Source organism: Bufo bufo, chromosome 11 (assembly GCF_905171765.1).
Source record: "Bufo bufo chromosome 11, aBufBuf1.1, whole genome shotgun sequence".
Lineage (NCBI taxonomy): Eukaryota > Metazoa > Chordata > Amphibia > Anura > Bufonidae > Bufo > Bufo bufo.
This window is the reverse complement of record NC_053399.1, coordinates 26,902,147-26,914,529: the sequence shown is the minus strand read 5'-3', so window position 1 is coordinate 26,914,529 and position 12,383 is coordinate 26,902,147. Positions and strand designations below refer to the sequence as shown.

At 44.5% G+C, this 12,383-nt stretch overlaps 1 protein-coding gene across 1 annotated transcript in view; it reads left to right on the top strand.

Moving 5' to 3' along the window:
* Positions 1-12,383, top strand: part of BRF1 (BRF1 RNA polymerase III transcription initiation factor subunit) — a 261,025-nt gene that overhangs the window by 113,833 nt on the left and 134,809 nt on the right. Inside the window, exon 6 of the mRNA XM_040412738.1 lies at positions 11,513-11,662. Coding sequence (XP_040268672.1) covers positions 11,513-11,662 — 150 coding nt within the window. The remainder of the gene's footprint in view (positions 1-11,512; positions 11,663-12,383) is intronic.

Genomic DNA, 12,383 nt, shown 5'->3' with positions numbered 1-12,383 from the left:
TTTAGCCCATGTATTCCATTGGGGTAAGCTAAATCTGCAAGGCATGCGTGGTTAAAACTTTCATTGGTAATTGCTTTCCGCAGCGTTCTCAGTATGCATTGCAGACAGTGTCGGACTGAAGTCCCTTGGGCCCACCGGGGGAAACGATTCTGGGGGCCCACACACTGTTTTATTAGGAGTCCATTAGTGTCCAAGCTTGGGCCCACCGGAGGATCCTCTGGTACTGTGGTGGGCCAGTCCCACCCTGAGGATATATAATTTCATTATAGACTTAATTGCCATTTGAAACCTGCAGTAAATACGGCTTGACATCTGCAACATTAATTTTGCGTGCAGTTTTTGTAATGTTGTGAATTTTGTCTCCTATTTTTATGCCACATGTGAATGCAGCCCAAGTGTCACTCAGCTTTTCTCACATCCTAAAGGGCCTATCTATCCATCCATCCATCCATCCATCCATCTATCTACCAATCATCGATCTATCATCTATCTATCTATTTATCGTATCTACGGTATCTAACTAAACTAATCTAATCTATTATGCCCTTCAGGACTGTAGGGATGGTGGGAGCTGTAAGGACGGCCATATTCACTGACCAGCATGATAACTCTTGCTTCCCGCTGTCACTGCATTTACACAAATTTCAAACGGTCCTAAATCTAGCCCTGGTGGTAATCTCCAGCACTGGGGGATTTCTGCTCCTATTACACTTGCCATTTGCAGGTCCAGATAATACCTTCAGTGCTAAAGGGTCCACAGTGAATTGCAGGCGACCCCCACTACTGACGAGAGGCAGTGCAGCATTAAATATTTCATGCCATATAATGTCTTCCACCCCCTACAATGCTGCTGCAGTTCAGTAGCCTTGATAATCCTAGCATGGTGTGCAATGGCCTCAGTACTCATCTGTGCATAAATAGGTCAATTAAAAGACAAAAAAAATAGCAAGACCTGATAAGAAGCGAGATCAGAGAGATACGGCATAGATCATCGGTCGGGTCTCACTGTGCATTCTCTGCAAGTCACTGTCATGGAGGAAACAGGGCAGAAACAGAGGGATCAATAGAAGCGGGAAGACTGAGCAGATTGATCATTGAACGCTGTGGGTTTATTATTTGCAGCTGTTAAATGCATCCAAATACAGCAGAGAAATGCCTCTATTCTGGGGTCACCAGAGGGATCTTGGCCAATGAAACCGAAAGACGTTAAAATGTACATTGATTTGTGATTCCAGCAATTTTGCAAAAACTGAACCAAAAATGTGATTGGACGGCAATAATCTACCATAGCAGCTGCTGAAATCTGGAGGTTTTGGCCGACTTTGATCTAACTTGTATGGCCATCTTTGCTGACTCTTGGGGCTCATGCACACAACCGCGCCGTGTTTTGCGGATCCGCAAAACACAGATGCCGCCAGTGTGCGTTCCTTAACTTGCGGAACGGGTCGCTCATAATATATATGCCTGTTTTTTGTGGCCCCACAGAGCGGAGCAACGGATGCGGGCAGCACACTGAGTGCTGTCCGCATCATTTGCGGCCCCATTGAAGTGAATGGGTCCGCATCTGAATCGCAAAAAATGCGGCTCGGATGCAGAAACAAACAACGTTCGTGTGCATGAGCCCTTATAGAGGACCCGTCCCCTCTCCTCACATGTCTGTCGTAGTAACTACTTGCATTCCCCATGTAATGACCATTCCGGAGCATCTATTCTTATGATTCTGTGTATTTCCATTCCTCTAATATTGCTTCTAGAAGTTTATGAGCGAATTACTAGCAGTCAGCAATGAAGGTCCAGCTGGGTGTTGCCATTTGGGGGCATGTCGCTGCATAGTCTGACACTATGCAATCAGTGCTGACTGTGCAGGGACACACCCTCCGCTGGTAACACCCATCTGGACCTACATTACAAAATGCTAGCAATTCATTCATAACTTCTAGCAAGAATAATAAAGGAATGGTACAACATAGAACCATAAGAATAGACGCTCCAGAGTTGCTATTACATGGGGCGTACAAGTAGCTGCCATAACAGACATGTCAGGAGAGGGGACGCGTTTTGCTGTCATTAGAGGTTGCCATCACTGGGTATTTAACCCCTGCGATGCTGGCCACGTGCACAAATCTCTGCTCACCCATCACACCTACATCGGGAGTATTTGCCTGAAGTTGGAAGACTCCAACCTATGCCACTGTATAGGCATCTATCCCCCATAGTGTGCCCCAAAAATGATGTATGGAACAGTATAGAGTTTTATATGGGAGGCTGCTTTTATATACAGTGAAGAGGTACCAGCCCAGTGAGGACATCACTCTACAGCTTCTGTTAGGTGGATGGAGCCTGATGGATATGTCTATTGATGTGACATATGATACGCTGATATCTGCTTGATACATGGGACGGTTCACTGCTGGGATAATTAGTGTTTTTTTTCTTTTTCTTTTTACACTAATTGTCTTAAATAAGAGACACATGAGCCCTGGTGAAAAATCTCAGCTGGTGTCCTATGAACTCCCCCCTGTCATGACCCCATTCTTATGCCAAATTATCCATGCTTGTCAAGAATAGACAGTGAAGATTACATATGGTGTACAGTAATCGGGGGGTTGGTACTTACACAGGAGGCCACTTACAGTTTTCTTTAACTGCGTCTATCCCGGCTGCTTCATCAACTCCATTTGACAGCCAGAAAGATTCATCTCTTCTGATTTATTAACACTGTTGTGTAATATCATTGGACACTGATGAGAATTTTCACATTTTGCCCACTTTAAATTATAGCCGCACCCAAAAAAAAAACATTGACCATGGTCCTCATACTACTCAGAAGGTCCAGCCACCCCAGTAAAGATGAGCAGTGAAATATGTGATGATGCAGAGTAAAACTTGGTTCACAAGGCCCACTATTATGGCTTTAGGCTACGTCTACACGACGACATTTGTCGCACTAATGTTGCGCAACAATTTACTGCGATGCAACAGTCGCCGAAAAATCCATCTCGAATGGATTTTCTGTGACTGTTGTGTCGCAGTCGCAGCATGTCGCATGTTGCAGTGCGACACCATAGACTGCCATTATAAAAATTGTCGCGCGACATTAGTGCAACAAAATGTTGTGCCCAAATGTTGCAGTGTAGTTGTGCCCTAATGTCGTTGTGTAGACGTAGCCTTATGCAGCAGTCCGTCGGATAGAGATAGTAAGCTCTTCTGAAAACCAGAGGAATTTTAGATATTCTAGTATATTGGATGAAAATTTGTGTTCTGTAAGCCTTGCCTACCCAATGCATACGGTGGTGCCAGACAGCGCATGCGCTGAGATGTCCATAGAATGGCAGCTGTTTTAATGCTATCAAAGTCTAGGCACATTTAGGGTAACTAAGATTATGTGCGTTGTTTTTTTTCCCTCTGTGGATTTGTGTGCAGAAGAACTGCAGTGTAATCCAGTACCAGCAAAGTGAATGAGATCTGATAAATCTCAGGTGCGCTTTGCTTTTTTTCTTCTGTGCGGAAATTGACCTGCCGTGCGGATTTGGAATCTGCAGCTTGTCAGTTGTGATTCTGCACCTTCTATATAGTGGTTTTCCCCATAGACTCCAATGGGGTTGCGAACGTAAACAGAAAATCCGCACCTAAAGCCACATAAAAAAACACAGGCCACCTGCACACGTGGAAGGCATGCAGTTTTTTCGCGCAGACAAACCACAGCATAATAAAGTACCAGCAAAATGTATAAGATTAAACACATTTTATGTTCACTTTTGTGTGTAAATTGACCTCTCGTGCGGATTTCAAAATCCAAAACACTTCAATTATGTTTGTGGTTTTAGCTGCGGATTTCACACTTTTTCAAATCCGCACAAAAAAACAACTGCTATTCGGTATTGCGTTTTTTTGTGCAGTTTGGGTGCAGAAACAGGGAGAAATCCTCATGGAAATTCATGCGGATCTTCTGCGTGTTCGCTTGTACCGGTGTGCAGGTACCCTTAGGCTGCATGCACACAACTGTATTTTTCATCCGTGCGCTATCAGCATTTTTTTTTTTTTCTAGATAGCACACCCACCCATTAATTTCTTTGGTGGAATGGACACATTTGTAAGTGGAGCCATGCTGCCGCTCTGCAAATTATGGGGCAGGTCCTATTCCGTTCCATCGTACAGACAAGAATATCCCTTTCTATTAATGGGGATGAGAAAAATATGGAATGCAGACGGAAGGTATCCGTATTTTGAGTATCCATGTTTTGTGGACTTTGGCGCGGCCGGGTGCATGCGATTTTAAGCAAAGGTCCCACGTCAAAGATATATGCGTGATGATATTTGAAGGAAATATCTTTAACTTTCTGTAGTTTTTGCTGTATCCAACTTGTGTGTTCTTCCCCATAACTCTGCCTTTTGGCAACCAGAACGCTAACTTGGCTTTAGTCTGGGAAGGGTCTGTGATGGCGCTCGCCCGGCATCCTGCAAGGACAATGAAAGTCACAGTGCAGCCTGAAAGTAATTTCCTCCTCCATCCTGTGGTGCCTGAAAAAACAGGAGCACAGATTTTCTTTTACATGAAACTTCCCCAGTCTCCTTGCTTTGTGTGTTCTGTTTGGGGACACAACCTTTTGAATGTCACTTTTAACCCCCCACCCCCTCAAGGGCCCTTTTAATGGCGTGACGTGTGGTAACATAAACACGCGGCTGATAATGGTATCTTGTATTTGCACAGTGTAATAGCTGATGATATTACAGCCACCGGAGAACAACCTTCCCAGTCTACACTCCACTTCTGTTACTGGCCTCGTGTCATTGACTTATCCTATAGAGAGTAGCCGGTGCAATATTATGGATGCGGTGTCCACCCCCCCTGGATAGTTGATAAAGTCTGTTAAATTATGGAGGTTTGCTGACTAAAAAAAACTGGGAAATTGCTGTACCGTAGGCTTATTCCCTTAAAGGGGTCATGAAGACAGCCTTTGTCCATATGACCTACAAATACATACGGTAGGCATAGAAGAGGGTCTACTGCTCAGAACCCCCCTCTATGGAGAGTCACTGTGTAGGGGCGGCTCCCACTTGAGCTGACCCTTTATTTGCACGGATTCCCATTCATCTAAATTGCCGCCATGTAATACTACTTTACCCCTGTGGTGGCCGCTGCAGGGACAACGCCGGTCAGGCAGCGGGTTCTTCCACCAAAATAAGTAGCTTGCCAGGAGTGGGACAAGGGGGGATCAATTGATTGCCCTGGTGATCATTATTTTGTGTATTTCTTTTTATTAAATGGTTCCTGTCGGAAGTTGCGTGCTGCCCGATTCATGGGACGGGCAGGGCTTTTAGTTTTTCAAGAGTTGAATGACCACAGGTTGGAGACCATCTCTCTAAGGGTACGGCCACGCGCTCAGGTTTCCTGATGCAGTGTTGGAGGCCAAGACCAGGAGTGAATTTAAAAAAGAGAAGCTTTCCTTTTATACTTTATTTCCTTTTTATGATCCACTCCTGATTTTGGCTTCCAGAACTGCACCAGGAAACCTGACCGTGTGAAAGTACTCTAAGGGGATCTTCACAAGAGAGATTTTGAAAGCGAGCTAAAAAAAATCGGTGCAGAATCCAAACATGTTTTTTTTTTTTTTTTTTTGTACAGTTTCTGAACTGTCTTTATGCAGTTTTCTGACAGGTCTTTTTTTTTTTTTTAGCCATTGGATGTTCAGTACAAAGCAGCATTTTCATCTCATGGATTTTGGCACAGATCCGGGCCAAAAGAAACGCAGTAAACACACAAAAAAACGCATGGACTTACATGGAGCTGTTTTTTTAATGCTTCTCATTCATTTCAATGGGATTCAGCGTGGATTCTGCCCCAAGATAGAGCATCTTTTTTTCCACGCTGCTTCTGCATCCCGTTGAAATGAATGGGAGGCCACTTTGAGGTGGAAACGCTCCGAAATAGGCGCCTAAAAAACTGTGTGAACTTGCCCTAATGCATACAAATAGTTTTTTAGCCACAGGATCCGTTTTTTTCTTTTTGGAAGATGACAAGCCAGTGTTTGCCAATGCCACTCACATGGCTTATCATCACGATGGGTTATCATCGCAGCATTCGGGTCAACGCTGACGTGCTATAGAGCCAATTGGGCAGAGCAGAGTGAGGCTCCGAATATCTCATTCCACACAGCAGGGTCCAGAAAGATTGAATTCCCCCGCTCGGCTCCGTGTCACCTTCACGCTGTATAATTACAGTATTTTGTGAGTCTCTGGAATATGGGAGCCGCTCTCTGGGAAACCACATGGTTTCACTTCATTCCTATTTTGGGATTTATATGGCTTTGTAAACAGCCATTGTTTCCATAGTCTTTCCTGCCTTTCGCAGAGGTCACAAAAGGGAATCCAGATGTCTTATCACTAGCTTGTTGCCCTGCGCAGGGTTAATGGTTTCTTCAAAAAGGTTATAAAGCAATAATCTTTATATGATGTAAAAGTAAGATAACGTGTCCCCACAATCCTGTACTCAACACTAGGGAAGTTCTGGAGAACGTCTCCCCCCACCCCCGGTTTCTTGGAAAGGACTTTGAGCATCTGGTAACTACTCCTATCGGGTTGATCACCTTTCATCTCCTTCATGTACCGGTATTATTACCATGGATGTATTGGGGTGTTATTGCACTCTCCAGGGTGATTCACCTGTGCGCCAAGGTGGCCCCATCTACATCTCCTCAGTCTCTGCCCAGGCCAGTCTGTGTTTAGTTGACCTTGTTATATGGGGCTAAAGGGGTTGTATGATAAGATTAGAAAGACATGGCCGCTTGTTTACCAAAGCAGCGCCCCCTCTTGTCTAGAGGCTGTGTGTGGTATTGCAGCTCAGCTCAACCTGCTTCAAGTGAGTGGGGCAGAGATGCATTGCCAGTGCAGAAAGTTGGCCATGGAGATGTGGTAATTGCCATCCTCTTCTCCAGCATGGCTGTTTTTTCTTAGACAGAAATGCATACCTACCTCTGCCGGGAAATAAAGGATGATAACTGAGCCCTCTGTCCCTCTATGGACCATAACCTGTCTCCATATGGTGGATTCTGTCAAAATCTGAAGGCTCCACCAAGAAATATGCAATGTCTATGTATAGTCCAAGGCGCTATATACCTCCCAAACTACCCCTCCCCCAATAAACCTTCACACTCGGCCGAGGAGAGTGGAAAAAGGTTCTGGCAACAGCTCATCTCCTGTGAATAGAGAGAATCAAGCATGTTGGAATCCAACATGCCCGATCCTTTTTGCTAGATCTGGAGTCAGGACTCCAACATACACATTAGATGGTCAGAAGGTGAGGCCAATGTTCTTCATTGCTTTTTTTCGGTCACACGGTCAGTATTTTTGCATCAGTATTTATAGGCCAAAACCAGGAGTGGGTCGTAAAACGCCAAAGAGGCACAAATATTTCTATTAAACTTTTTTCTTGTAGGTTCCACTTCTGGTTTTGGCTTACAAATACTGACCGTGTGAAACAGGCCTTAGACTGGTTAAATACCATTATCATTCATTTGTGCCAGTTTTTTGTCATAGTAAAGTCTTCAAAAGTTGGGAGAAAAGTCTTTTCAGCAGTTTTATTATTCCTACAGAGTAGACGGAAAATAGGTGCAAATCTACACCTGCTCCTGGCAGCCATAGTTCACTTTCTGTCTTCAGCGAGATCCGAAATGTGACAGATTTATGAACAGGCTTGCGCTGGTTAATACATTCGACACGCTTTCCTCCAGTGCGCTTTTGTGCGTATGAAACTGCTCAGTAAATGTGAGCCCATGACTCCCAGAATCTCTAGCTGTGCCCTGGATGAATCGTCCATCATGAGGCCGTCCGGCTGCTCTTTCAGGTGGAGTTAGTGCTTTCTTTTCATGGAGCCCTGCTGATTCAGTCTCTGCTGCTGTTTAATAGGGAACAATGGGACCGAATATTGCATGTAGCTTTACAGAAGGTGTATGGCCTGCCTCCCTGTAGTAAATGAAGGGGGGGGGATTGAAATGACAAATAATGGCAGCATGAATCATACAGCAGCCGTTTTTATGCAGCGCGCAGTATCTGTTCCGTTTCCATATGTAGTGGTCGCATTTTGCTCTATCACCAACATATGCTCGAATACATTGTTGCTATGCCCATACAATGAAACATAGATATGGTAAATGACACCGATTATGTTATTATTACTGTCTATATATACCTGCAGAATCGTAGGCTTAAAGGGGTTGGCCACTGTCTGTTACTGTTGGCCAAGTGTTTGTGACATGATTATATGGCACTTACTAATATAGTCTTTGTTGAAGTTCTGCACCATTTTCCATATTTCACAAGGTATTCTTCTCCCTTGTTTACAAAGTTATTTCAGCTGTCCATACAGAGGTCCTGTCCATAAGATGGCCACTGATGGAGAATCATGTGACCAGGTAAATCACCGCCATGTGATGTCTCCTCCATTCAGATACACTGCAGCTGCCATATCTACTTGTTCTGTTGGGAGTTTAGAGCAGGTGCAGTAATGCAGGACATCACATGGAGGTGATCAGTCTGGTCACGTGACCCTCCATCAGCGGCCATCTTACGGACAGGATGTCTGTGTGGACAGCAAGAAGACTTTGTAAACAAGGGAGAATACCTTATGAAATATGGAAAATGGTGCAGAATTTCAACAAAGACTATATTAGCAAGTGCCATATAATCTTGTCACAAACGCATTGGTCAACAGTAACCAGAAAGTGGCCAACCCCTTTCATATTTAAAGCGGTTTTCCAGGAGGTCAGTATGCCTTGCAAAAGTATTTACCCCCTTTGACTTTTTTTGTTTTGGTGCCTCACAACCTGGAATTAACATGGATTGTTTGAGGATTTGCATCATGTAATTTACAGAGTTAGGGACCACTCATGAGACAACCTTGACGCGGTGAGTGGCTTACTATGCTTTGGCCAGAATATAAACCAATGTCTCATCCAGCATGGAGGGCAGAGTGCTGGATGTAGTGTGCGATCACATTTGCATTTTCCGTTTGTATATGTATTTCGCCATAGTGATGTGCACCTGCAGGTAGGTTGTGCTGACCCAACCCCTTATTTTTTTCTTTGTAGTATATATTGGAGGCGTGGCGATCTCTTTGGAGTCATTGCACACCTGACCAGTTAATCTGTCCTTGAGGCTGGTTTTAAAGTCAGTATAAAACTGAGTCTGCTTGTATAGAACCTACCATTAGCCATCTGGCTCCAGGAGAAGTATATGGTGGGTTCAGCATGCATGTTGGTACTTGCATCCCTGGATCCGATGAAAGCTGTAATGGCACCGGACGGGGTTACAAGCAAAGTGTACTTGGCTTGCATGCTGACCTGCATTCCCTGGATTTTATGTGGCTGTCATGGCCCATGAACAGGTAGGAACAAGAGTTAGGGACCACTCATGAGACAACCTTGACGCGGTGAGTGGCTTACTATGCTTTGGCCAAAATATAAACCAATGTCTCATCCAGCATGGAGGGCAGAGTGCTGGATGTAGTGTGCGATCACATTTGCATTTTCCGTTTGTAAATTTACAGAACATGCCGACAACTTTTGAAGATGTTTTTTTTTATTTTTTTTATTGTGAGGCAAACAACAAATAGGACAAAATAACAGAAAAAGTAAATGTGCAGAACTATTCGCCCCCCTAAAGTCAGTACTTTGCAGAGCCACCTTTTGCGGCAATCACAGCTCCAAGTCGCTTTGGATAAGTCTCTATGAGCAGTTGCCACATCTTACCTCTGGGATTTTTGCCCATTCCTCCTTGCAAAACTGCTCCAGCTCCTTCAAGTTGGTTGTTTTGCGCTTGTGAACAGCAATCTTTCGGTCTGACCACAGATTTTCTATTGGATTGAGATCTGGGCTGTGACTCGGCCATTCCAACACATTTACATGTTTTCCCTTAAACCACTCAAGTGTATCTTTAGCAGTGTGTTTGGGGGTCATTGTCCTGCTGGAAGGTGAACCTCCGTCCTGGCCTCAAATCACGCACAGAGAGGTACAGGTTCTGCTCAAGAATATCCCTGTATTTAGCACCATCCACCTTTCCCTCAACTCTGACCAGTTTCCCAGTCCCATCCCCCCAGCATGATGCTGCCACCACCAGGTCTCACTGTGGGGATGGTGTTCTTTGGGTGATGTGATGTGATATGTTGGGTTTGCGCCAGACATAGCGTTTTCTTTGATGGCCGAAAAGTTACATTTTAGTCTCATCAGACCAGAGCACCTTCCTCCATACATTTTGGGAGTCTCCCACATGCCTTTTCGCAAACTCACAACGTGCCTTATTGTTTTTAGCTGAAAATAATGGCTTTCTTCTGGCCACTCTGCCATAAAGCCCAATTCTGTGGAGCGTACGGCTTATGGTTGTCCTGTGTACAGATACTCCAGTCTCTGCTGTGAACTCTGCAGCTCCTCCAGAGTTACCTTAGGTCTCTGTGCTGCCTCTCTGATTAATGCCCTCCTTGCCTGGTCTGTGAGTTTTGGTGGGCGGCCGTCTCTTGGCAGGTTTGCTGTTGTGCCAGTTCTTTCCATTTGGTTATGATAGATTTGATGGTGCTCCTGGGGATCATCAAAGATTTGGATATTTTTTTTATAACCTAACCCTGACTTGTACTTCTCAACAACATTGTCCCTTACTTGTTTGGAGAGTTCCTTGGTCTTCATGGCAGTGTTTGGTTAGTGATGCCTCTTGCTTAGGTGTTGCAGCCTCTGGGGCTTTTCAAAAAAGCTGTGTATATGTAATGACAGATCATGTGACACTTAGATTGCACACAGGTGACATCATTCACTAATTATGTGACTTATGAAGGTAATTGGTTGCACCAGAGCTTTTTATGGGCTTCCTAACAAAGGGGGTGAATACATACGCACATGCCAATTTTCTGTTTTCTATTTCTAAACAATAGTTTTATTTATATATTTTTCTCATTTTACTTCACCGACTTAAACTATTGGGTTCTGATCCATCACTTAAAATTCAGATTAACCAAACATTGAACTTAAGGCTGTAATGTAACAAAACATGCAAAAAGTCAAGGGGGTGAATACTTTTGCAAGGCACTGTATGTTCAGGATAGGTCATATTCTAATCATGGAGGTTCAACTCCTGGAGCCCCCACTGATCAGCTGTTTGAAGAGGTTGTGACTATACAATGTATGGCGCTGTGTTTGGTAAGCTGTGTAGACGTTGCAGTGCTCGCTAGACCACCATTGGTGGGGTTGCCAACTATTTCAGGCAGCAGCAAACGGAAACTATACAGCCACTGAACTGTCTGCATACAGCCACCACTAGAGGGAGCTTACTGCATACAGTATTGTTATTTAGTTCAGTCTATGGTAGTGTGCAGTAAGCTCCCCCTAGTGGTGGCTTGTTAGCATTAATGCCATGAAATCTGGAGCTCTGGCCTTTAAGATATTTTAAGAAATGTATGTGCATGGAATATTAAACTTATTAGATAAGAAAAGGGCAGACATTAACATGAAATAAAACCTTTCTCTTCCAGACCCCTGTTTATATATTCCTCGATTTGCACATATGCTAGAGTTCGGAGATAAGAACCATGAAGTGTCGATGACGGCGCTGAGGCTGGTCCAGAGGATGAAGAGGGACTGGATGCACACAGGACGGCGGCCGTCTGGGCTTTGTGGTGCAGGTGAGAGTGAATTAATTTGCTTCTAGGGGAGAATATCTTTGTACACACAATTCATACTGCTTGTACACTGCCGGACAGGCCTCGTGCACAGGATCTGGCACGTGTGTGAATTCTAAAGAGACACCTCATAGTCTAATCCATAGCCTCCATGTTAATCGTTCATAGAAATGCTGGTTCCTAGTATAATTGTGCCACCGTTAAATGAGCAAACCCTTGCTTGTTGGCTGATTGGCATCTCTCATCAGAAATTCAGAATGTAAGGTTCGTGATTATCGGCAGCACATCTACCTGTGTAATCATGGACGCGCTGCCGATAATCCCGATTGCGGTAGCGGTTATTTCTCCCCCATTCAAATAGCATCGGTCTGTTCAATTAGCCAATGCAAACAAGTGCCATTCAGCGATTATCATCGATTGGTGCTCATCCTGCTGAACGTTGGGTTCAGTCTAAGGCCTCATGCACACATTGTTTGGGTCCGCATCCGAGTCCCATTTTTTGCGGCTTGGATGCGAACCCATTCACTTCAATGGAGCTGCAAAAGCAGTGGACAGACTCCGCGTGCTGTCCGCATCTGTTGCTCCGTTCCATGGCCCCACAAAAAAAATAGAACATGTCCTATTCCTGTCTGTTTTGCGGACAAGAATTGGCTTTTCTATAATGGGCCCTTCATTCCGTTCCACAAATTGCAGAACGCACACAGACGGCATCCGTGTTTTGTGG